At 40.7% G+C, this 26,589-nt stretch overlaps 1 protein-coding gene across 1 annotated transcript in view; it reads right to left on the bottom strand.

Annotated features, from left to right (window-relative positions):
• The window catches only part of cacna1aa (calcium channel, voltage-dependent, P/Q type, alpha 1A subunit, a), an 80,107-nt gene that overhangs the window by 23,001 nt on the left and 30,517 nt on the right, over window positions 1–26,589 (bottom strand). Inside the window, exons 9-37 of the mRNA XM_041957123.1 lie at window positions 26,098–26,142; window positions 25,874–25,957; window positions 24,656–24,862; window positions 24,044–24,156; window positions 23,711–23,823; window positions 23,479–23,610; window positions 23,176–23,248; window positions 22,748–22,865; window positions 22,177–22,244; window positions 21,895–22,001; window positions 18,753–18,803; window positions 17,732–17,900; window positions 16,769–17,400; window positions 16,170–16,519; window positions 15,925–16,060; window positions 15,486–15,615; window positions 14,930–14,989; window positions 14,663–14,769; window positions 10,151–10,159; window positions 8,234–8,333; window positions 7,944–8,104; window positions 7,455–7,595; window positions 7,160–7,361; window positions 6,817–6,981; window positions 6,278–6,388; window positions 4,100–4,183; window positions 1,976–1,978; window positions 271–387; window positions 11–76 (exon numbers count right to left, since the gene is read on the bottom strand). Of these exons, the coding sequence (XP_041813057.1) occupies window positions 11–76; window positions 271–387; window positions 1,976–1,978; window positions 4,100–4,183; window positions 6,278–6,388; window positions 6,817–6,981; window positions 7,160–7,361; window positions 7,455–7,595; window positions 7,944–8,104; window positions 8,234–8,333; window positions 10,151–10,159; window positions 14,663–14,769; window positions 14,930–14,989; window positions 15,486–15,615; window positions 15,925–16,060; window positions 16,170–16,519; window positions 16,769–17,400; window positions 17,732–17,900; window positions 18,753–18,803; window positions 21,895–22,001; window positions 22,177–22,244; window positions 22,748–22,865; window positions 23,176–23,248; window positions 23,479–23,610; window positions 23,711–23,823; window positions 24,044–24,156; window positions 24,656–24,862; window positions 25,874–25,957; window positions 26,098–26,142 (3,854 nt within the window). The remainder of the gene's footprint in view (window positions 1–10; window positions 77–270; window positions 388–1,975; window positions 1,979–4,099; window positions 4,184–6,277; window positions 6,389–6,816; window positions 6,982–7,159; window positions 7,362–7,454; window positions 7,596–7,943; window positions 8,105–8,233; window positions 8,334–10,150; window positions 10,160–14,662; window positions 14,770–14,929; window positions 14,990–15,485; window positions 15,616–15,924; window positions 16,061–16,169; window positions 16,520–16,768; window positions 17,401–17,731; window positions 17,901–18,752; window positions 18,804–21,894; window positions 22,002–22,176; window positions 22,245–22,747; window positions 22,866–23,175; window positions 23,249–23,478; window positions 23,611–23,710; window positions 23,824–24,043; window positions 24,157–24,655; window positions 24,863–25,873; window positions 25,958–26,097; window positions 26,143–26,589) is intronic.

The raw sequence follows: 26,589 nt of genomic DNA, 5'->3' as shown, positions 1-26,589 counted from the left end.
TCTCACCCACCTGCATCCCAATGATGGCGTAAATGAAGAACAGCATGGCAATGAGGAGGCAGACATAAGGCAGTGCCTGAGGAGAGACACATTAATCTTTGGTATTAAGTTTGATACATATGAGTGCACTGCGCGTGGCATATAAGACTGCACCTAGGCATTGTTTATGTAAATATAAACACACTATTGGATATGTTTATTTCTGAAAGTTCTACAAATGTGAATGCATATGATTTCTGTGTGTGTTATGCTGTATAATTGAGTGTAAACCTTGAAGGACTGAACGAAGGTCCAGAGCAAGATGCGGATGGTTTCTCCCTGCCTCAGCAGCTTGATGAGACGAGCTGCCCTGAACAGCCTCAGGAAACTTAGGTTGATGAAATTATTCTATAGCACAGCCACAACATAACCGCCAAGAAATGGAGACAGAAACAGAAAGAAAGACAGCAAGAGAGGTGGTGTAGAAAGGATTAGGATTGAAAGTTGAAGGTAGTAAAAGAAAAAAAGAAAAGGAAACAACAGAGAAACATGAAATAGGTGGGAAAGGATGACAGAAGGATTTGGGGTTGGAATAAAGGGAAAGAGTAGTTTGTTTTAGTGCAAAATGTGCAAACGATTTTCCTTAGACAACCAAAACATAAAAAATGAGAGTAAAACAGTCAAACTCAAACTGAGGGAGATTCAAACTCAATACAAATAAAAGAATAAGGAGCCAAACAAGTCAAAGCAAACCAAACTCAAATCAGCAAGGCTCCAACAAGCTTTTCATATCCATTAAGTTAGACAAAACCAAACCAAACAACACAGGGGAAAGGAAATCATCCAAATCTAACTAGTTTCATCCAATTGGGTTACGCAGCAGTAATTGTGTTAGGAATGGTGAGTAGTTCAAGTGCAGGGATGTCAGGACATTTCCTTGGAAAGACAACCAAATGCACTAATTCTCTCAAGGCAAAATATGCAGTATTTCAACATGAAGCAAGCCCACAGCATGCAGATCTGCACTAATACAAGGCATACCAGTAAGGCTAATGGCAGCTGATGCACCATCCAATAGGACTGGCTGCCAAAGTCATGTGACATTCTATAATGATGTCACAGCCAAATAAGAGCAAGAGGGTGGTTGAAGGACCAACTAAGGTCATGAATTTCTTTCAGTTCATAAACTTTAAATCTCACAAGTGTGATTATGTGCCTTACAAACTGAGTTGTGCAGACACACGTATTTGGCAGTTGAAATTGATTTTGAATAGACAGCTTATTCATTTTTGTTTTATTTTCAAAATTCCCACATCATTCTGATCAATTTATGTAAAATTGGCTGTGCAGAGTTCTTCAACCACACAGCAGAACAAATATTGCAGTTGAAGTGCAATTGATGTGAGGCTTGAAGTGCTCAAAAGGGACTGGCAGCAGGCACATGCGGGTTTCATTTACAATACATTGCGCTCTCTCTCTCTCTCTCTCTCTTTCTCTCTCTCTCTCTCTGTGTGTGTGTGCGTGTGTGCATGTGTGTATTGTGAAAATAAAGAGCTCCTGCCAAAGACATGCCAGTTGCAGCATGCATCACTTGTTCTCTCTGCCAGGGGCAAAGCTTTGGATTCACTGTATCGTTACTGGAAACACTCTCCCAGTCACTGTCATATGTGTGGGTGTGTATGTGTCTATGTATATGTATATGCATACAATGAACGGCTAATCTAATGGATAGATGTAGCAGTCATCCAGTTCATACAATCCTATCCTTTATAAACTGAACACTAGTTTTCAGGAAAGCATGTACAGTATGAATAGGATTTATGGTTGAATACAATATACGAAATGAACAGTGACTGGTAGAGAGGTTAGTAAACGTGGCAACAAATGAAAATTTTACAAATTTAGACCTCAGCTGAGGGTTGTGGGGGTCATGCCAAACATGCACATTGCAGTTAAAACAAATGCAGTAAAATAATATCTACAAAAAATTACAAACCATCTACATGTGGATGTTGCAGACATATGGTTTATAGCGGCAAATTTTTGGATTTTTGGTTGGTTCGAAGAACAACCAGAGAGATTGACCAAGCCAGTTGTCATGGGTGGACACAGAGGATTCATAGTGCATTTTGATTGGACGGAATCGCAGGAAGTAGTTGGTGTTGGGGGAGAAGGGGGTTGGGGCGAAGTAGATTACAGGAGATCATCGTTAAGTTTGTGGACGATTTAAAGAAAGCATGTAAAAAGATAAAAACAAGAAAGAAATCAACAGTCAATACAAAGATGGTGAGTTAGCACAACAGCAGGTTTCTGTCTGCAGACTCTGTACATAGATACATTGCAGGGATACCAATGATCAAGACAGCAGGGGAAAAATGTATGGATTTCTAATAAATAAACACGAGTGTATCCCAATACATGGACCAACCAGTCATTTTAATATTTGTAAGAGTTTAAATCAATGGTATCCCTTCTTTGTCAGACCGAACTGGTAGGTAAAGTTTGTAGGTCACAAAATTTGACAATGGCTACGCAGCTCTTGAATGTGGTCTAGCAAATACTCTAGAAATTTTACTTTGTCATTGTTGAGGACACATTTACCACTTTGGATCAAAACTATTCACAAGGTTGATACATATCTTAAATACAGTTTATGTAACCCATTCCTTACAGGTCTACCTGTAATTATGCAGGAGTTAAATATTTTAAAGCAACACTTAAAGTGTGTACAGACAGAACACAAAGCAGATTTTTAACTTGCATTATTCTTCTGGGTTGCCTGCTTCAAACAAGCCATGTACCAATTGTTCAGACGTTAGCTCTAAGCTAACTAACAAGTGTGTGGATCTAATTTTTCTTCTCATATCTGTCCACAGATTTATAAATCCCCAGGATAAGCATGAATATTTTGCTACAGCTGAAATATTTTGTATGTGTAATGTTACCAAAATCAACTCAAATCAACTCATGATCTGTCTGAACGCACCTTTAGGACACTTTGTAAGTAAACAATGTAGCAAAACTGACACTCTCCCAGATACATGCACTTACACATGCACACTTGAGTACATATCAACAGTTTCATGGCCATATGTTACCTCATTCTGGCAAATAAATTACCCATTATCTTTTGACTGGTTCTCAGTTTGTGTTTCAATGTTCTTTCACATGATAATAGCAAAAGCTATCTTTTTTGGAAAGCTAACAGCTAATGATGGTTGTCACTATCCATTACACCAGGCATGTCCAAACTATTCCATAAAGGGCCGTGTGGCTGCAGGTTTTCGTTCCAACCAAGGAGGAGCACACCAGCTTAATTAGCTGAGCTCAGTCTTCAGCTGATAACTCAGTGATCCCTTGATGTTGATTGGCTGGCCTGGTGTGCTCCTCCTTGGTTGGAACGAAAACCTGCAGCCACACGGCCCTTTATGGAATAGTTTGGACATGCCTGCATTACACTATCTGGCCAAATTCAAAGCAATTTAGTGCACTGTGTAGCAATAATGTAACTCTGGACATAGAATCTAGTTAGTCAGATGTGAAAGAATGGATCCATAATATTTCTTGTCCTATTGTTTGTGCATACTCAGATATCCAGTGGCTCTCCAAGACTTTAGCTGTATTCACTAACAGATGGCTGATGCAGCTGCAAAGCCTCTATTGGCCACCTGAGATGCAATCAGATAATTTGGTTGGCTCCTCGGGTTGCTTGCAGAAGCTGTGCAGTGGCTGACTACAGAGCATCAGCACGCGTTCTGCCTCGCTGTCGGTGGCTCAGTGCTGGCTAGCTGGAGTCTGGTCTCTCCTCGTCCCACCAACTGGGACAATTATATAAGACTTTCAAGAGATGTTCACGCATGACTGAGCAATGCAAGACTCAACAGTGGCCACTAACTCATGCTCTCCCTAACTCCTTGTCTACTTTATGTTTTTAGACAATGTGACAGATGTACGAGCCTATAGACACACGCTGGAGCTCACCTAACGAATAGTCATACTTGTTCAACAAACATACACTTAACAAACATTGCTAATACAATATCATGTCAGTCCATTTACAGTTTTGACTCCTTAGTACAGTTCTCTTAAACATTCACATCTACGGATCCCTGCTACTTACCCCAAGCTCGGTAACCAAGATGTCAGTAATGCTGCCCAGAACTGTCACACAATCAAAAATATTCCAGGCATCTTTGAAATAATTCTGTGAGCAAGAGAAGAGAAGAAAGAGGTGGGAGGGAGGGATAGAGAAGACGGAGGAAGGACGAGGTAGAAATGAGGAAGGTGAGGAGAACGAGACCATAAAATGTAGAGAAACATAGATACAGGGCAGCGATACAAAAGAAAAGACAGACAAAATTTTTACAGAGAAATGGAGCACAGACACACCACATTGAAATATGGCAGGATTGATGTCATATTAAAATGAAAAAGTGAGAAATGCAGAAAGAGAATGAGAGTTATTGAGTGAGACAATGGGAAAAATAAATAGCAAGACAGAGGATAAAGTCAGACAGAATAAGAAAGAGAACGAGAAAGTGGAAAAAAGACATGTCAGTGTCCGACAGGAACAAGAAGAAATTAGATAAGACAAATGGACCGTCAGTGACGGCATGTTGGACGGATGCCATCAGACAAGCTAGGGACAACTTGTACTGCATCAGAACACGACACCAGCCATCAAACATCACATACTGTATACCGCTGCATATTCTAAAGCAAACCAACAGAAAGTCAGACTGAATTCCTTCCAATTTCTTATAAAAAGAGTATCATAACCCTCTCCTATATGCAGTTAACTCCATCCATACACATGCACATTTATCCACAGATATACATAATTATAGATGCTTTAATTTTTGCTTTAAAAGTAGAGAGACTCAAAGAGAAAGAGGGATAGCGACGCTGATGATTGAGGTCTGGTTCTTTTGCTCTCCTACATATTGCTTGCAGCCAAACTGTGCATTAGACAAGTGGAAGGAAAGGAAGAGAGCAAGGGAGGCAGCTATTAAAATAAACCACCTTGACACACACACACACACACACACACTGGCATTATTTGTATGTATGATGGTTCATGCTCAGTGCGAGTCTGAGTGCACTTTCCCAGATTCAAATCCCATCCTGCTTAATCTCCACCCTCTCTGTAATCTTTGCGTGTCTCTTTTACCACCTATCTGTCATTCACTCTTGTTCTTCTAATTACTGTATTACCATCCCCCCTCTGTCCTGTATCTCCTCCCAACATTCATCCTTAAACTATCTCCTCTATCCATTTTTTCTTTGTCCGCCTTCCCTTCCTTTCCTCTGCAGCTCTGATGACTGCACACTTTACTGCTGACTTCTGGCAGTTTCCTTTTTCTTCGCATTAAAAAAAAAAATCTATTATGGGTCATTATTTCCCCACAGTTCCTTATATATGTACACAAGAATGCACGACAGATAATGTGTCCTAATGTAACAAAATAATGAACGAGGATGTATTCAAGACCTCCAACACATGGAACAGAGTGTCATTTAATCCACTGTTTTCTACATTTTACTCTTTGTTGGCACACTGCCTTGGTTACCAGGCATGCAGGAATATTGAGTCTTACTGTTCTCACCAAGATTTGCTTATTGTAGGGGTTACAGTGGTATAGTGGATCTACACTGAATTTTAAGTGTTGCTTTCAGCAGTTGTCATTGCCAAGCACCCTTTTTTTGTCCTAAATGAAATGTTTCAGGGATAGTTTAGGTTTGCAGTGCCAATGGAAAGGTCTGTCTGTCTGGCTGCAAAGCAAAGTGGTGAAAATATTCAAAATATAGCATTCACTTAAACTGATGCTGATTATATTAGGTGGCCCTTCATATAGGAGGATAAAAAACGTTTTTCTGCTGACCATGTCCACAGCAGTACATTGCTAAGCTTCCATGCTGGCAACCCTGTCTGCTTCTCCAAACTGCGGGTGTGCTGACACCCATCTACTGTAGGTAATACGCTGACCATTGATAAGTACAGCATAGAATCCAAATTTTAAAAACCCAAACAAAGCTAAATGTTGAATGTTAATCTTTCTGGAGTGGCGGAGTGGATTTTTTTTTTTTTTTTTTTTGTTAATTTTGTGTGCTGAGTGAATCTCAGGCTTTGACTCTGCATTTTGTCTCATCTTTATTGCCTCACTGTAATACACTACCAGCTAGCCATTAATAAGCTACATAGACACAGTCATACCATGTAATAATAATAATAATAATAACTGATTTTAAAGCAGTACATCCTCACTACACACAAACCCACACAAGCCCATACACTCACCAGTACTCCAAAGGCGATGATCTTGAGTACACACTCCATGGAGAAGAGGGAGGTAAACACTATGTTCAGGTTGGCTAACACAGCTTCATAGGTATCAGAAGCTCCGTCATACTATAAACAAACACACACACACACAGGCAGCACACACATTCATACCAACGAACCAGTGTACAAATACAAGAGAATGGATTGCCATACACACATATAAGTATGCATTGATATAGACATGTCCAGACACAAACATACACAACACACACACAGTCAGGGACAGAAAGGAGGAGGATTATGAAGACATAGAGAGACACAGTTCAGCCAATGGAGAGTCAGACATATTGATTAAAATGTTTATCACAGAGAATAGCGCACACAATCCAGTGTTTATGTTTTGTAACTGAGGGGGACAGCAAGAGATGAAGTTACCAAGAGAGAGAGATGTTAACTTCAGTGACTCAACAGTCAGTAGTTAATATATTGTTGACATGTGTTTATGTTCATATGTGCATTACGGTGTCTTTGTTTGTAGTTTGTAGACTTTTTACCTTCATCATCAGCACGACCGTGTTGAGTGCGATCATTGCCATGATAGTATACTCAAATGGCGGCGACACCACAAACTCCCACATTCGATATTGAAAGCTCAGCTTGTTCTGAGGCATGTGGCGTGTCAGGGGCCTGGCATTGATGGCGAAGTCTATACAGGCTCTCTGCAAAAAACATACAAGATAAGTTTAGTTCTCATCCTGCTATGATCTTCCCCTGTCTTCCCTCTATCTGTCCTTCCTTTTCTACCCAGTAGTCACAATCATCCCTCTTCCTGCCTTCCGGTCAACCTCTAAATGCTTTTTATCTTCATTCTCCTTCACTCCCTTAATCCTTTCTCACCTCATTCTTTTCCAAACTGTAGTCCTCCATCATCTTGTCCCCTTGCTCCTGGAAGGTGATGATAATGAGAGCCACGAAGATGTTGACGAAGAAGAAGGGGAAGACCACGAAGTACACCACGTAAAAGATGGACATCTCCATCCGGTACCCCGGGCTCGGGCCCTGGTTCTCATAAGTCGCATCCACTGAATGCTTCAGCACCCTGCAGAGGACGAGAAGGAAGGAGGGGGGAGGGTTATAGGTTGTCAGAGAGTTTGTGTGCTGCATTTGACTGCGCATGTTCACATATACTCACTGCGGCCACCCCTCTCCGGTAGACACGGTGAAGAGGGTGAGAAGGGCCCAAGCCACGTTGTCGTAGTGGAAATCGTACTTCTTCCACTCCCGCTTCTGCGCCTTCACTTCGTTATCACGTTCATACACCAGATACTCGCCCCTGAAATACCACATATTACATCATCAGCACAATGTGTAAAAGGGAGGGTTTGCTTTCACATTTTTAAATTATGTGTTTCTGAGTAGATGCTTAAGATCAAGAAGGAGGAGGAGAGACACTTAAAGTGTTTAAAAACCACAAGGCAAATATTAAGACAGATTTATGTTTGACGCAGTGTCCCTGGTAAGAGGGTGTATGCGCCAAAAATGACATCATCATGTCTCTTGTGTTGAGCGTGTAAGCTCCGCAAGTCAGCTTTGTGCTTGGTCACGCAGCGCTCAATTTCTGTAACTACTAGTGCGCTGCGGTTTTCATTTCAAGATGGAAGCAGGTGGGGTATTTCCTGACCTGCAGTCACGCTCAAACTCTTTGGATTCATCAGTGCAGTAAAAGAAGCGTCCCTTGAAGAGCTGCACAGCCACCACAGCAAAGATGAACATGAAGAGTAAGTAGACTATCAGGATGTTGAGCACATTCTTCAGCGAGTTCACCACGCAGTCAAACACAGCCTGAGGATTGAGAGATCAACAGAGGGAGAAGTGTTGGTTACTGTATGAAAGAAATACATTGGATTAATGTATTGTGGCATCGAATGCTATTTGTTCTGCTGTACAGTTTTGTTTTTTCTGTAAACATACCTTGAGTTTGGGAAGACGCTTAATAGTCTTCAGAGGTCGTAACACTCTCAGCACCCTCAGAGACTTGATAGTGCTGATGTCTTTTCCCTTACTGCTCCCCCTATACGCGTATACAGATGCATACCAACACACAGACAGATCCATACATGCACACGTATACACACACAGACACACACACACACACACACACACACGCACGCACACACACAGAGTCAGACAGTTTAGGTGGATATGACAGGCTTAGTCCTTTCGATTCCAAAATGGCAGTGGGAAGCCATTCCTTGATGGTTTTGTGTCCGAGTTAACTCAAAATGAGTAACTGCGTCTGGGTTAAATACATAGCAACACATGCAGCATTGCTATCATATTACACTTTAGCATTATTTCTAAGGGTGGGGTTAGCATTGTAGCTACATGCTAGAGTTAGGTGGTATTTTACAACTACATGCTATGGGAACAACTGATGTCATTCCTGTCAGAATGCTATCTAGTAGCTACACTTGTTTGATACTTTGCAATGTATTTCAATGCTTTACAAAGACGTCTAAAGGCTCGGCTTGCACATGCCCAGCTAATGGTGAAATACTTCCATGCTGCATTGAAACGTTGCCTTCCATGCTGCGATATTTCCTCTTTTAAGCAGCAGTTTGAAAGATGGAGAAGTCTATTCTACACAGAGGCATTTGTAGAGAGAGTTTAGTCGTGGTTTCAGTGAGATAAACAATCCCATATTTTCTGTCAGCAGCTGACTACTATAGGAGGCCTTGTTCGGGTGGTAAGTGCACTCCTGTTAACATAATGACAGCTTAGAAATGCTCCCCATTTTAGTTTCTCTCACTCTTTAAACTTAAACAGAAGTCACAATTGTAAAAAAAAAAAAAAAGAGAGAGAGAAAGAAAAAGGAAAAGGTAAAACTTGAATAAACAGCCAAACTCTCTCTTTTGATGACTCAACCAGTGAATTTCTAGCAACTCTAAACTACTACTAGGATAAGCTGGTAGCACAGCATTGTTCGAACAGCATGGAATCTTGTCTTGTAGGCCATTTTGGCAAAGACAAAGATATTTTAATGTGCACTTCTTTGTTGTAACACTGAGCCAAACCTCCTTTTTTTCCTGCCACTTTAGTTTTCTACGTACATGTGTGAAGAAAAAGGAAAAACCTTGAGTTTCAGTTGCACTGAACACTCATACATAAAGGTAGAAAAAAGTTAAGAACTGCAAGAGAGCTTGCCAGTTAACAAACTGACTATGCACTTTAGTACCAAGCTAACTTAAGTTACAAAAGCATACTGTTTACTAAAATAACTGGTTAACTTAACACAGCATCATGAAAAACTTTATGGCAGTTTAACTCCCTGCCCTGATTTTTCTAAATTTCTCACATATCGGGTATGAAGCTCAGGGTGATGACATTAAGGTCAAAGGTCACTGACAGTGATCCTTAGGGGAGAATGAAGCTGTATAGACAACTGCCTGCGTCTTGCAGCTGTTATACCAGATGGTAGACTTCTTGGTTTCGTGTGTGTGTGTGTGTGTGTGTGTGTGTGTGTGTGTAGGCAAGAGGCTCACCTCTTGGTGGAAAAATTCCCAGAAGTGTCCTTATAGGGACTTTTGATTTCAGTTGTTTTCACGTTTACTCTATTAATGATTATTTTCTGTGATTTTCCCGTAATTAGCACAAAATATTGAACGTTTCATATCTATGTGATTCAGATGAGGACCTGAACTTGAGGTTTAGTTGTGTTTGAGTCAGAGCTGTTCCATGGTGAACAATGGCAAAAAGGGAAGAATAGACGAGTACAGACGTACACTGTGATGAGGAATGGATGATAAGGAAAAGAGATGTGTGATCAAAAGAACAGGCGCTGAGAGTGCAGAAGGAGGAAATGAGGAGGAAAAAGAGAGAGAACTTTACCCGCCGCCGCTGTTGGTGGTCCAAACGGAGAAATGAGAAAGGGGTGAGAGACAGCAAGACAAAGGGAGAGAGAGACAAAAAGACAAAGGGTGGGAGAAAGAAACCGAATGCGACACAGAGAAAGGAGGGATTCTCAAGGGAAAACATCCATATGAGAGACAAAGAGAGAAAAAGAGAGAACAGAAAGAAGGCCTGGTTTCGATTAGATCAACCCTCCCACCCAGACTACTGTTACCAAATCTAACACACACATGCATGTAAAAGCACACTCAAAATCAATACGAAATGTGTATCAATTGCATTAATTTAATTACATTGTATTCTAATTCCAAATCCAATTTTTAAAATCTGAAAATTACCACTCCCTTTCAAATCCATAGACGAACTTTGTGGTAAAACCTCGTAAGTTATTCTGTGCATCAGTGCCTGGTGAAAAGAAAATCTCAAAAATGTCAAGGTATAGCTTAAAGCTAACCAACTCATTCAGTTATCATGCAAGCCTCTCTGCGTCCGGAGCCTGTCTGGACATAAAGCTCAGGCCAGCTGCAGAAATGTGCAAGACAGCGGCAAAAGCGGTCCAAGACACCAGCAGCCCTCAGACCAGACTAATTGGATTAAAGGAGCGATAAACATCTCCAATGAGGCTGCTGAGCCTTTCTGGAATGCTGTTTGATTCCACCAATTGAATTAAGGCACTATCTAGATGTGTGCAAGTCTGTTCTGACTCGTTCGGATCGCTCCATCAGCCATTTGTGTTGCTAACCCCTATCCTAGTTAAATCTGACTTAATTGGTTCAACTGACTTAATTGATTGTTTTGTGGGTTTGTTGTCATTTTAACATACAGTATGTACCAGAATTGCCTGCATAACTACAGTTTTCTATCTCTGGTAGTTTTCAACATTAATGTAAAAAACACTTCAAATTTGTTGAGCTGCTGTGCTGTGTATTATTATGAAGTTGTCTGTGATGACTTGAGGTTTCATGACTTTTGTCCAGTAACTTTAACTCACTTTTGTCATTGTATCACTGCATACATCTCTTTAGTAGTCCAAAGTTAACATTTCCCTAAAAAGTACAGACTTTGAAGTTGACCCACATGTAAATATGTAACACAAAGAGGTAAAAGAACACAGAGTTAAGGACAGAGGCACATAGACATATACACACAAACAGAAAGATAGACAGGCTTATGTGTACCATATACACAACTAGATATTAGGAGGAAGAGTGTTAGTGGAAGAACAAACAAATAAAAATGATTCAGAGAGAAGGGCTGGAGCAAAAGCCAGTCTCATAGATGGGGAACCACCACTGGAACCCTGGAGCACCTGCCAAGTTCATATTTTCTTTAAAGGACAAGCAATTTCTCAACTTCATGCTGGTCAGCCATTTGTAGCACTGTACTACTGTACAAACTACAAGTAGGTGTTCAAAATGTTTACATTTCCTTTGTATATTTTAAGATAATTCTTGTCTTCCTCAAGCACATGCTCTATTACTGACATTTAGTCTAAGATAAAGACATGTCCAAATGTCTAGTTTGTTTGTTTGTTAAAGCACCAAATTTCCATCCAAAGTGTGTATTTCATATTCCCACAGATAAGCCACAAAACCTGAATACAGTGAGACCATGTTGAAATAGCACTCAGAACAGGTCCCTGAGAACAAGAAAGCTGAAACTTTTCAATGATGCTGCAAAACCATCAATGAAGAACTGAATTCATTGAAAATAATCTTAAATTACACAATGCAGCCATAGGACATGAAATAAACAAAAAGAATGTGTGAGGATCAAACGGATATTACAAGACTTCCTAAAAAACTGACAAAGGTAAGGATTTCTACTTAAAATCATTGTTTTTTCCCCTGAAATACCTAGTGGGGATATGTAGCAGTACATTTTAAGAATCCATAGTAGAATGAGGTTAAAAGATGCAAAGGGATGAGGAGGAAAGAAGTACGAGAGATGTGGTGTTGCTATGAACAGAAAAAGAGGTAAAGGGATGGACAAAAAGAGCAAAGGAAGAAGAGGAGATAATTATAAGAGGGGGCAGCTGGGTATTCTGCTCAAGTCTTTTTGGGCTAACTTTAGGCCTTACTGCAATTCAGCCTCCACAAGGTAGTCTGAAAGCTGAGTGATCAGGATGTGGAACAATGGAAAAACAGTTGAAAGGAGCACTAAAGGGACAATGTAAGAGGATACCATGGGAAAATGCAAAGTGGTTTGAGAGGTTTTCTTTGGTTCACACTTGGCAAACTTCCCATCAGCTTATGACTCAAAGTCATCAAGAGTTAAGGCCGTACCAAGTATAGTTTATCTAATGCATTATGGAGCATGCATTCAATTATTTCTGTCACTCAACCATTTTCATTTTAATATACATGGATATGGATATCTTGTGAGTGTATGGATGTAGTCCATCCTCATGGAGTGTGACAGTTACTCTCAGTTTCATTTCAATTAACTTGAATGCTGTATATAGTTGGATTGCCGAAAATGGTCATGTTGCCTCAAGGATCTCAAATTTAGGAAATTTGCGATAATTTATCTCTTCCTATTATTCCAAGTTAGATCTATTAGTCAGAGAAACATCTTTACTAGTTACACCTGTGCAAATTAATGTAATCCATCTTAGCAATAAAGCCTCTTTTTGTGAAGATTATATGTTAACACTGTGCCAAAAAGGTCTTGATCCAACTATATGGTGATTCTGAAGGATGTAGTGAATGGTGGAGTTGTATCAGACTGCATTAAACTTAAAGGCTACCTTTAGGAACAAGATTTATTGCAGGGTAATTGTATTGGAACGCATCTGATCGCACAGGTATACAGGCGCCTAATAGCATAAACAGGTAACTCAGAGTTTGTTGCTGTTTTACTGCTGCTGGGAAATGAAATGGGTGGAGTAACCCCCAGAGTCAGAGAAGTCTTGGTGCCATACCATATGAATGGTGAAGGAGCAAGCTTTTCCAAACAAACTGGACCATGATCACTTACTGAAGCAAGACAGTTAATTACTGTATGCAGTCCTGCATTACCAATATTTCATGGTCACAAAGCAACATAAACAACACTGGTATCCCACTTTTTTGAAGCAACCTGCTGAGTCTTTGGCCTGATGGAGTGTTTGAACATGATTTCAGAAGACTGCAAAAACCACAAAATGTCAACATGCATGCCTGAAATACAAAAAATATCATAAATCGTAATCAAATATGTTATTAAAGTATTTTAGGGCTAGCATGTCAGATTTTTAGTCCAACTTCAAAATGGCAATGAATGTTGACATTTACAGCAAGCTAAAGTTGCGCTAAGCTCATACAGTGGCAGATTTGCTTTGAGAGAAATTACAAAGGGTCACTTACTTGCACAGTGAAAATGTGACAGGATCAACATAAGCAGTAAATCCTTTTCTGACAGAAAAAAACAATATCCATGGACAGAGTATCTTCATCTCCATGTGAGCACACCTCTTGTGTCTGCCAGATCTACTATCTTAACCCCCACCTTTCCCCATGCAGATGTAACCTACACTTAACAAACTCAAACTAAACATTTATGCACAGACTTGGTTGTATCCTGAAAATACAGACTGGATAATCAAAGTTATTAAATAGCATCAAGCATAATCTAATATTTTTACAGATGACCTGTGAATTAGTGTCGGAGGATACAGCGTTACCTTTGTGTTCTTATTGCACTGTTTGTCTTCAAACTAAATCAATGCCACATTTCATTTAGCATTGACTGCAGTCCTGAATGTCTGCTTCTCTTTATATTCTCTCCAACCATTCAAAAGCATGACAGCAAATCCCAAAATTCACAATTCATGCTTTTTACCCGCCGTACTGCTTGTAAAGCCCTAACTTATGCAAGTTTAACTGTATTTTATCCTCACAGTCATGCACATTAAGTAGTGTTTAAAGTACCTGCTTTGCCATGGAGAAGGGTGTGGAGATATTTGGTAGCCAGCTCAGCATGACCTGGCCTGGCTTTGCATGGGCCTTTAACTCTAGAACGCCCTGGGCACTAAAGGGTTACAGGTGCAAAGGGTGGTCCTCACCTCTCACAAAGGGAAGAAGAGGTGGACAGGAAGGGAATGCTGAGATACTATTTTTTAACATGTTGGGGCATAGGGGGTTGATGGAGGGGCTTAAAAAAGGCAGGACTGTGGGAGCAAAGTTGAATGAGAGAGGAGTGGCAGAGGAAAGGGCCAACTGCAGAGGATTGGCCATTTGTAAGCATATGCAGGAAAAAAGTTTAAGGGAGGAGAAGACAGGAGACTGGGAAATGAGAAAATGTATAAGAGAGTATGAAAGAACAGAAGTCAGAGAGAGAGGAAGAGGAAGTAGAGGCAGAGAGAGCCGGAATTGAGCCATGGGTGAATAAGAAAGAACAGGGGATGCTGTCCTCCAAGGTGCCAGTGAGGCAGTAGACAGACAGGAGAGGTGGAGGAGCAGGAAGTGGGGAAGAGAGGAGAGGACAGCGGGAGGCAGGAGGGAGACTTACGTGAAGGCGAAGGCCACCAGAGCACCACTAACCACTATAAAGTCAAGGATGTTCCACAAGTCCCGGAAATAAGAGCCCTGGTGCAAGACCAATCCCAGATCCACCATCTGCAGGAGAAGAAGAGAAGATGATTATGAGATGTAAACCCCTGGGGTGTGTGATTTGGCCTTGCAGTGTGCAATGAGAAGTGTCCAATTTTCATTTGGGCTAGGTTTCTCAATGCTTCTGGAGGAAGTTGATGATTCTTATTTCCGAACATTGCCTTACCTTTATCAACATCTCAAATGTGAACACTCCTGTGAAGACATAGTCGAAATAGCGTAGCACCTGCACAAAGAGAAAGAGGGACTGATTTGCTGTGCATCCAACTAATGGAAAGCGTATGTAAGGTATGAGGATTTTCAAATTTAGATGTTGATCATTTTACACTGGGCTGTGATGTATTTACATTATTCAGTTTATTTATTTCTGCAATGTCATACATATACTGTACTACCTGATATTATTGTTTTATTGCTATATTTTAAGATTTTAAGATTTCAACTAGTAATACATTGTCCTGCATGAACAAAAAGAATACATGACATGAAAAATTGACAATCAAAATGATAGTAGGAGCATTTGATTGCTTGAATTATGTTTCATGTGATATTATGTAGATTTATTTATGAATTCACTGGTCCAGCTCCACACATGTCGCGGGCTGGAGTGATACTACAAAGAAGAAAAGAACCAGCATATTAAATAAAAACAAAAGTAATAGGCACTGTAATAACATTATACACATTATATGTCACGCAACAAAAGCATTGGACTTTCTTACATTGTTGCGAGGGGATTCTGGCCAGACAGGGTCTTCAGCAGCCAGGGCAATACTGCTCATGGCAATGACTAGCAAGATACACATCTCGAAATAACGCAGGGTGCAGATGTAGTGACACGCCCGTCGAAACCTAGAAGCAAACAAGGACAATTTTTTTTTCTTGTGCATTAGTTCTATGCATACCATTTGTTCTGTTTTGTAGATATATTGCTTTTCCTTGCTACATCTGTATGCACGTGTTTGTACGTGTGCATATGCAAGTGTAACTGTGGCTTTAGTAGATCCATTTTCTATCCAGGATTCAGCTATAAAATCCAAAGATCAACAAAAAACAAATGCTGTGTGAATACCTCAATAATGCATTCCTGTGTATGCCTGCCTATATGGATTCAGATAGTGCGGGTGAGTGTGTGTATGTATTTGTAGCCATCCCACTTACGGGTTGGTGGTGGACAGGATGAACATGGAGCTGAATGGAGGCATGGGCCTGGGCCCTCCTTCGCCTCCTTTCTCATCATCATCATCGTCCTTATCCTCCTTGGCAGGCAAAGGCTCTGTGTTGGCATTCTTGTTGACTGGATCAAAGACGGAGAGACAAAAGGCAGGGAAAAGCAGATTGGGTTAAAATGGCGTTTGTTATTAAAGAAAACAGCTAAAGAAGAGACAAAAAAAATTTGTCCTTACCCTGCAGTATGGCATTGGTGGATGGAAAAATTGGCATATCAACAGCTGTGTAGTCAGGGTGGGGCAGCCTGATGACACTATTAGCACGGTGATGTGCGATGCTGCCATAGCTATCTAATGTGACCAAACTCCCATGAGTGCCACTGTTAGCAAGATGGAGGGCAGATCCAAAGCCAGGGGCCACAGTGTGGTTGGTAACTGGATTAGGGTGAACCTCGCTGGTTGGGGTTGAGCCAGAGACCAGTTTGGTGTTCATGAGGTTGTCCATATCCTCACTGTACTGGCTGTCCTGCCTGGAGAGGCTCTTCTGGATGGGCCGTGTAGTGGAGAGGTTAGGGACACTGCAATCCCTAAAAAGAGGGAGTAAGAAGAAACAATTGGTGATAGAAAAAATAATGCTGAGATGAAGAGAGGAGAGGAAAGACTGGAGAGGTGGAGAAAACATCCAGAGGTGTGACAGAAGCACAGACGAGAGAAGAAGAAAGAAATAACAAGGATAAACTTTTTGGATTAGAGGACATCAGAAGACAGAAAAATATCTTGGTTATTGAACCAGTCTATATTTGCATCATATCTACAGCAGCGTGCGATGGACGTACTTCCTTCTGTGCTGGCACATCTTCTTCCCTTCGCCATCCGTTTGGTTGCCATGGCGATTTCTTCTTGGCCTCCTCTCACTGCCGTCGCCAGCTCCCTCCTGCTCTCCCCCTTCTCCACCTCCATCAACCCCTTTGCTCTTATGCCTCCCTGTTTTTCCAGCTCCTCCTCCGCCATCCTCACCATCTTCTGCACATTTTCGATGTGACCTGGGCTTCCTGTGTTCTGACTGCCCTCCCCCTCGGCTTCCACTCCGGGTGTGGTGATGGCGCCTGGATGGCCTCTCCTCTGAGCCTGGTCCAGGGATCACTGTAGCATCCAAACGGACATGCGAGGTGTGGTGGTGGTGCTCACCTTTGCGGCTCCGCCTGCTCTCTGTGGACTCGCCCCGCTCCAAGGGAGGCCTGACTGGACCCGAGCCTCCTCCACCACCCCCTCCTACTTGGCCTCCATGTTCATGGAGGCGTGTTTGTTTGTGGAGCTCATCAGCAGGATGGTGCTGGCTGAAGCAAAGGTCTGAATTGTTTGCAGTGGTCTTGTTAGTGTTGTTGTTGCGGTTCTCATGGGGGTCAACGACCAAGGGTCGATCCAAGTGGGTCTTCATGTCTGGACGAATGTGACGTGAATAGTTCACCTGCAAGAAGACGAGAGGATAGAGAGGCAGCATAGAGGGAGAGATGGAAGATACAGAGGAGACAAGAAGATGATGTAAAGCTACTATTCACATCTTTCTATAGCTACACAAAAAGAAAATTATTAACATTGTAACTGCAGAATATACCCACATTTGGCATTTTCTAGCCAATATATAGATTACACATGGCAACATTAACAAATAATAAACTACATAAATAAACACCAGGTAAGCAACATGTTAACATAAGTCATCATCATTATCATCATCGCCATTACTTGTGTACACTGATAGCACAAGCCTAGAGGCCTTTGTTTGCCTTGTCCTTTACATTGTTGTGCTCCTCCCTCCCCGTCCTTGCCTTCCAGCGGTCGTCAGGGTCCAGCTCGTTATAGAGGGCCTCGCGGCTGGACACCAGAGTCTGTCTCCTCAGCTCCTTGGTGCGTTGCTCCCACACTGATTTATTGACCCCCTTATTGTGGTTCTTTTGCTGCTCTTTACTGCAAAATGAAGCAGGGTGGACAGAGAGAGGAGGGGATTGACAGCATTAAATACCTGTTTAAAGACAACTAGTGCTGTGCCAATATATACATAAAGCCATGAGAATGATGTGAAAACTAACACCAAAAATATAAGTACATAAAATAGCCAGGACATAAAGACACACTGTGGGCCACAGACATTTAAAGGGTCATTTGGCTGGACCTACAGAATAAGGCAGCTCAACAAAACAAGGTTCTGGATGTCCACACAGCTTGCCAAAGCACTGGGCAGGACAGCCCTCATTTGGTAAACCATGTGGGGACACAAAAAATGGAGGATAACACTGAGGCAAGGTCAGAATTTGTTATTATACTGTATACTTTATAGTAGTCTTTATAGTAATTAACCTACCCCAACTAAATTATACAGAATTTACTGAACAGGGTTTACTCAAGACAAAAAGCCGAAATGAAACCCCAAAATCCACATTGAGCTTAACTGAAAAGTGACTGAGCAGTCTTTTTATCTACTTTGGCAGAAAAACCCAAAAACTGTTAGTGACCACCTCCTTTCTTACCCTCCAAAACTACTACCAGTTATCAACGTTAACTCGTTTTCCTCCCAGGGCCAATAGTCAACCACAGAAAAGCAACAGCCGTACTGCAAGGTGACGGCAACAGAAAATGTACTCCTAAAAATAAGCCAACACAAATAACAGCTAAAGAAAGCCAGGTATGTAGTTCATAAAAAAGTTAGGAACAAAGGTACAAGGAAAGGATGGTGTTCTAAAACACAAAAGAAAGCAAGGAATGGTTGTAAAGTCAATCAACAGAAGGGATTCAGAAATGAATAAACAAATAAATAAATACCAGTCCAGAAAGGGGTCGGTAGCGTTGTGACACTCACTGTGTACTTTGTTGCTGAGGAGGGAAACAGCTGGTGAGTGAGATGGCACGAGAGAACAGAAGGAGGATTTCATTCCAAAATGGGCTATCCATCCAGCATTTAAAAAAGTCTACCTTTAAAAATGGTCACTTTAAAATAAAAAGGGCTGTAAAAACTGAATTACTAAATATATAAACACATTCCTGAAAAGCAAAAACTAACTATGTCAAGAAGTTTTGGCAAAAAGATTCAGCATTTTGGAATGCAACCCTCCACACATACGTACAAACAAACAAACACACACACATACACACACACACACACGCACACACACACACACACACACACACACACACACACTCACCTCTGCAGTTTGCTCCATGAATCTGCAACAATCCTATTTATTTTTCACTGTCCTACATTTTGCAATCTCACAAATTTCATCTTTCTTGCATCACTCACTGGCCCTGCATGATTACTGCCATTCTGGTCCAATCTTTCTTTGCATCTTTTACAATATCTTTCTCAACTCCTAGCAGTATCTGATGTTCATATTTGTCTCTGCAGTATCTTTAAAATTTAAATGTAAATATTTTTAGCTATCCTTTCCCAGAAACTCTCTTGCTCTACAAAGTCTTCATTTCTTTCTCGCCTTGTCCACCATTGTTTATGTATTTTTTTTAATGTCCCATTTGCCCTTTTCTCTCTTTGCTATCAAAGTCCTTTATCAAATTCCTCCTCTATCATATCTAATATGATTACCTAATAAGATTACAGTACACTACACTACAAAAAATAAATTCAAAAAAATTTCCTCACTTTCAAAAACCCCTTACAAAGTATGGTCCCATGTGTTTACCATGCATGAGAACAGTGTGCACATTACAAAAATACTGCCCTAAAAAATGTGATGTGCTCATACTGCCTATGCCTATAAGAACCAATGAGAACATGTTATGCTTTGCTATAGGGCATAATAGTTTAGTGCACAGCAATGTTAAATGGAGAAGCTAAGCTAAGTTAAGCATAATTTCAAGACCGTTATCACAAGCTATAGTGCATTTATACTGAAATCACAGTAGTGAAACTCCTTCCAGCCTTTTAAACTCACAACTGTAAAGTGATTAAACTGATTCGCTAAATTGTTATTGTATTTCTGCAATCCGTTGTGCACTGTGTTGTCATTTTGAGAGTACTAGTTAGTGTTATGTGTCCTTACAACTGTTTTCCATGGGTTTTATGTAGCTTTCACGGCAGCCTCCTTCCTGAGCCCACCATGGAATATCTTCTTAAGAGATTCTTCATGCACCACTGATGTCCCCAAGTTTAAAATCCCTGCTTTGAAAATCTCCTTTGGAATTTCAATGTCTTTCCTTTTTTGCATTACAGAAATGAGGGATTTGGATTTACACTGATACAGTGGAATGTAATGCACGTTGTAGCCCTACACAACTAGTGCTATGTTTGTTTCGATAAAAACAGTTAACTAAAATCTAAGACTCTACTATTGACTCTACCCTAACCTCTGAGGTTTTAAAGTACAAAATTATTAAGTAACATCTAGAGACATCTGTCACATTTTCTACATACAGTACATGCAAGTGCCTAGTTTTCCTAAGCAAGTTGGCTGCAGGATCCTGGTTAATATGCAAGTGTAGCTTTACTAAATAAACCACACACTCACTCTCTCTCACACACACACACACACACCACCTACACACAGATACACATAAATACATGTGCATTGTATTGAAAAAGAAATATCAAACCTTAATAGGACTCCCAGGTAACATAAAGTTTGTGATACACAAATGCTCACAGCACGGTGAAGTACAGTACATACAGTCACGAATAACAGTGTGATTCATGAAATGATGAACATGTTATAAGCTTTAACCCTTGGGCGTGTTTTTTCAATGCATCAGTGTGTGAAGATATGTGTGTGTGACACTAAGTGGGCAGAGGCTGATGTATCAAAGCAGTAAAGGTCAGAACTGTGTGTATGTGTTGTGTGTGTGGTATTTCTAAGCAGACTTGGGCTCCCCTGTTGTGCCATTTTAGGGACAGACCAAAGTGTGGTATGTGTGTGTGTCTCTATGAGTGAGAGTGTGTGAACTTTACCAGGAGTGAAAAAGACCCCTGTGTATACAGCGAAAAGAGATCAAAGACTGACTCTCCTGACCAGAGGAGGGCTGGCCCAGATCACTCCAGCACTGGCTCGTGTGTGTGTTTTAGTATGCACAAAAGAATGTGACAAAAAGAAAAGAGAAATAAAAAGAAGAAAAGAGAAGGAGAAGAAGAAGCTGGCAGAGAGGGAGAAAGAAGCACGTACATGCATGTTTTAATTTAGAATTAAATTTACTGTTGTCAGATAATGAAAACTACAGTGGCCGACAAGTTGTATTGTATATTTTTGTATGTGTTTTTGAATTGGATCTATTTCTGAAGCTGCAGCAGCAGGACCGTTGCAGCGGCTTTGCCCTTGTCAGCCTCCGTAAAAAAATAAACACATCTTTAATTGTGCATGTGTGAAAAACCAGATAAACTGTAAACTATTCCAAGCAAAGCAATATTTTAAAGAAATTTAGTTGTTATTGTATTGATGAAGCAAATTAATAGTGTTGCAGAATGACAAAGTAAAAGAATCAATGGGGGAAAAAAAACACTTAACTAACAATAATCCAAGAGGGAGGAAGGTAATTTCATCAATAATTTGTAGTAGTGACAACACAGTGGCACACTAAAATTAAATTATATCAGTGGTGATTTAAGCTGGATTTCTGAAAGTCACTGTGTGGTTCTAAACTTTTTTTCTAGAGTCAGTATTTTAATATAATCTTTTGATGTGGGCCAAGGTTTTTGAGGCTCACTTTCCATAAACTGTGATGTACAAAGCAGTTTGCAATAACATCACCATTGTCAGGCTGATACCTGAAGATGTGATTATTTTCTGATTCTAGACTATTCTGTGCTTTCTCCAAGATATGAGACTCTTAGTTGCTGAATGAGGTTTTTTTTTTTAAGGTACATGCAATTGTTTGGCCCTAAAATTCCTGCCTGCAGTGAAAATGTTTTAAAATGGATGTAAACAACGAGAATGCAAGAGTAACATAGACAGAAACTCACGCTGCAATAGAGAGGTTGGCAGCAGACAGTGGGCTGACTTCAGCCACCTCCTTGGCTTTCTGCAGGGCGATCTTCTGACTGGCAGCCTCCTCTTCCTCCTGTTCATCCTGCAGGGCAAGGGATTATGAAGGAAATCAAAAACCAGAGATGAACGAGGTGGGAATAATGGTAATGTGGGAAACAGAAGGAATACATTGAGTAGAGGAGTGCAATTCTTATGACTTTGAATGTTCAGAAAAGATTAGGTACTGAGATTTTAAGTAAAAATGGACTATAGTGTACCTTGGTGAGTTCTTGTGCATTGGCCAAATTGTCGACAGCGATAGCTAAGAACACATTCAGCAGAGTGTCTGAACATAGAGTTAAAGGAAATCAAGCAAGTATTGTGTTTGTTAGTACATGGGTGTACAGCATGCACATACAGTAATAGATTCAAAACACTGGGTGTACTGTAATTTTTGGCAGAATGATGATGGACCGCTGACACAAGAACCAAGGTCATAGCCAAGATATCATTCATTTTACTAGTAGAGGATTACTTTTACCTGTGAATGTGGATTGTGACATGGAGTCATCGTATCTCTAAAATATTATGTTTCGTCTTCACTACCATCTACTGGATCTTTAGCTGTATGGCATTTATTTCGCCAGGGTCAAATGCTCATCTCATAATGTCATAAGTGTCAGTATCTATTTATGTACTGTATATAAGCATTTTCCTTTGCATGCCTGTGTATTCAATCTTAACTCAGTAAGTCAAACTAAAATTTAAATCATAACTGCAAATTTCTTCATTTCCAGTACATGTGTGAGTGTTTTATGTGCATCTTTGTATTGTCACGTCAAGGGATACAGTTGCCAAAAAGCGTGAGCACGATGAAGAAGACAGAGAAGGCCATGCCCTTGTTGACTCCGCCCTGAGATTTGATGCCATCGTACATCACCATGTTCCAGTCCTCGCCAGTCAGGATCTGGCTCATACACACATACGCAGACACAAACACAAACACACACACAAATAGTCAGACGAGGCCATATTCACTCCAAGTGGAGTAGTAGTAGTGCAAGTAGTAATTTAATGAATTATGCTTTTGACTAATGACACTTAAGATTCCAAAGTAGCATTCTACATGTTATATCACTTCCTCGCGTGCAAATCCTCTTTAGTCCTTTAATCGTTTAGTCCTAATCCAGCCCTCGTCTTCTCCCACCTTTCTGCCTCCCTCCCTCCACCAGAACTCTCCCTCCCTTCCTCCCCTTTACATCACCTCCTCTCCTCACCTGGAACACTGTCATTATTGCTGCGGGGAAGGTATCGAAGTTGGTCGGAGGAGTGCCATTTTCAAAATTAAACCTAACAGGGCAAAAAAATGGGAGTGAGTCAAATTGGAGAGAGAGATGGAAGAGAGACACGTAAGGGGAAAAACACAAGCATCTTTTTAGAAAAACTACCAAAAATTACTTAGCCAGTCTGGCAATGAACAGAAACCAATCTCTTAGTAGAAAGTCGAATGCCGACTGTTAAAAAGGAAGGAGGAGAGAGACACAGGGAGGGAAGCCAAGGTAAAGGAAAACAGCACTGACTGTCCTCCGAAGAGCTGCATGCCCAGCAGGGCAAAGACAACTATGAAGAGGAAGAGCAGGAAAAGCAAGCTGATGATGGACTTCATTGAGTTGAGCAGAGACACGACGAGGTTACGCAAAGATGCCCAATACCTGATAACAGCAGACAAGAAGCATACGTTTAACTGAGTGTAATACTGTGTATATTACATGAATAGGAGAAATACTGAGAACTACAACACAGCAGACTCACTTGGTGACTTTGAAGATCCTCAATAACCTGAGAGCTCGTAGCACACTGATGCCAAACGAAGTGCCCGGCTGAATGATGGACCACAGCACTTCAAATATGCTACCACATATCACCTGAAGCGGACACAAGCATATGCAAGCATTTGGTTATTCATCATAATGGGCAAGTAATATGCACACATCAGCAAACCATCAATGCATTTTTTCGTGCGCGTGTGTGTAAGGTCTAATAGGTGTGAAGTGAATGTCTGCACCTGCTTGTGAGTTTGTGCTTGTGTGTGTATCTATTTGTGCCTTTGTGTGCAGGTGTGTCCCCGAGTGCTGTGGGACTCACAATGCAGTCGAAGCAGTTGAAGGAGGAGTTGAGGTAGGCCTGCCTGCCCAGGCCGTACATCTTTACAAACATCTCCGTCAAGAATATCCCCAGGAAGATGAATTCAGCAAAATCTACACGGAGGGAAGACAAGAAGAGGAGGAGAAGCTCAAACGTGAGACGAGGCATTCGATCCCTGCATCCTTCAACCTTTATCTGTAAATTGTGCTCCCTATCCTATCCATCCTTCATTGTCTATAAGGAAGGTCAGTGTTTTATGACATACTTAAGAATTAATGTGTTTGTAAATAAATCTGTGATTTTTACCAAATGTATTGAAATTATTTTCGCAAAGACATTTTTTCACGCATCCTCTAAACTCTATTTCATTTGTGAGTGTTTATCAAAAAGAGAAATACAACAAGAATCTGTGCAAAAGGAAGACATTGCATGTTCGGATGTGCTTGTGTTATCTGGTTGGGTCAGCTCTTTGGTGGATTTAGTCACGTTTATTCAAAAATTTGCTCACCTACTCCTTTCCAGTAATCTGTGCTGAGAGTATCTGTGCATTTGTAGAGATAATCTATGCATGTTTGTACTAAGCATGCATGTATCGCCCTCCCTCTTACTCACTCAGAAAATCTGAAAGTGGCTCTGGCTGGTCGTAGTGCACCACTGCCACACACAGTGTGTTGAGGCCCACCAAACACAGTACAGTCCAGTAGAAGGCCTGGGACTTAACAATGTGTCGGATTAAGAAGCGTAACCGTCGCTCCCGCCGCTTAAAAGTAGATCCTTCAAGCTTGGAGCTCTTCAAGCTGGCACGGGCAAATGGTGAACCTGGAACGATAAGTGAGGCACATTGTATATTATTAGCTTCACAGTGAAGCAAACAGTAGTTTATTAGTGTGGTTGTGTACATTTTGGATCTTAGTGTACCATTAGTGTACAAAGTAATCTGCTTCTTTCATTTTTCACTTAATTACAACAAGATTGGCAACATCAAAATTCCCTACTTGAGTACATACTGTAGTTAAAATTATAACACTCAGATGCTACATGCAATATATGATGGACTGTAGGTCCCAATGTTGAGTACGAGGGATAAAGTTAGTGAATAGATGAAAAGAATAAATGCTTTCAACCTGGCTTCACCTACCATCCTGCTCATGAGTAGAGCAGGTAAGTATAACATCACTTCCATTAAACTCTTTGCTACCATTTTTTTGTAATTCTCCCCACAAATTATAAAATAAAGGTGAATATCTTTCTTACTGAGCAATTCATTTGCCATCATCTTTAAACTATTTACCATAGATGTTTTGCTTGTTGACATACTCCAATGAGTTTTACATGCACTTTCTATATCTGTTTTTATTTTTAGGTAAATATTGATGCATAATTCAGTTTTGGTAGCATCAGCTGTGCTCTTCCTGGCAAATGCTGTCCCAATTAGATTATGTACACAACATAATATCACTACATAGAATATAAAAATCTTTTGTCTTATGAAAAAACTATTGTCTGGAGAAAGAGGGGCTGGAGGAGAGACGAAGGCAGGGGGTAACAAGGGCAGGTTAGAGAAAAGAAAGGCAGAAAATGAGGGGGGTTGGGGACAGGAAAAAATGTAACACAAGGAGAGAAGTGCACAGGAGTGGAGGACAGGAGAGGGAAGGAGAGGAGAGTCAGGTAATGCTGATATGCAAGATAAGATAGCATCTGTATGTTCCTGTGGTTTGCCTTTGAGTGTGTGTTATTGTGTGTCTGTGTGTGTGTGTGTGTGTGTGTGTGTGTGAGGGAGAGAGAGAGAGAGAGAGAGAGTGACACAAAGAGAGAGAGTATGTATCTTACCTACTGCCAGATCCCCCTCCCCTTCCTCTGGGTTAAGAAGCTCAGCTTTGCTCTTATGGTTCTTTGTGGCTCTCCTTCGGGAGCCTGTAACAGAAAAAAAAGTGTTTAATGTATTGTACAATGGTGCTGAAATGCCTGAATGTGTTAAATTCATTAGTATCATTTAAAAAAAATCATAATCATGCATGCAGTAACACAGAACAATGAAAATAGTAAATTCATACCATCGTAATCATTTTCATTTTCATCATCCGCCAAGATGACCTCTTCTACAAAACACACAAAGAAAAATGTTAATCCATTATAAAGCCAGATTAAATTTGTCTTTGACGACTTCCACATCATCTAACAAATCTTTTTTTTTAATCATCAATTATCATTTCTCATTTTAATTAAAACTGAAAACAAAGTCTATGACCTGCACCTGTGCTTGGTACTCATCCCTCCCTCCTTTGTTTTTTAGCTTCCTTGTTTTTATGTAGATTGTCTTTTCAAGAAGATCAAAGGTCTGTCCTTTCTATCTGCCCCTTTATCCCCTCCTTCCAACATCCAACCCTCCATTCCTCTTATCTTCTCTCCATCTTTCCTGTCCTCAGCAGACGGGTCAGAGTAAAAAGACAAGAGAGAGAAGGAGATCTGCAGGCAAAGAGCTGGTCTTCCCTTTTCAAGCATCAAACAAGTGTCTTTAATCCTAGTGATGTAAGTCAAGGCTGAAA

The sequence above is a fragment of the Chelmon rostratus genome, chromosome 17 (assembly GCF_017976325.1).
Source record: "Chelmon rostratus isolate fCheRos1 chromosome 17, fCheRos1.pri, whole genome shotgun sequence".
NCBI lineage: Eukaryota > Metazoa > Chordata > Actinopteri > Chaetodontiformes > Chaetodontidae > Chelmon > Chelmon rostratus.
The sequence above is the reverse complement of the archived record's forward strand: the minus strand, read 5'-3'. Positions and strand labels throughout refer to the sequence as shown.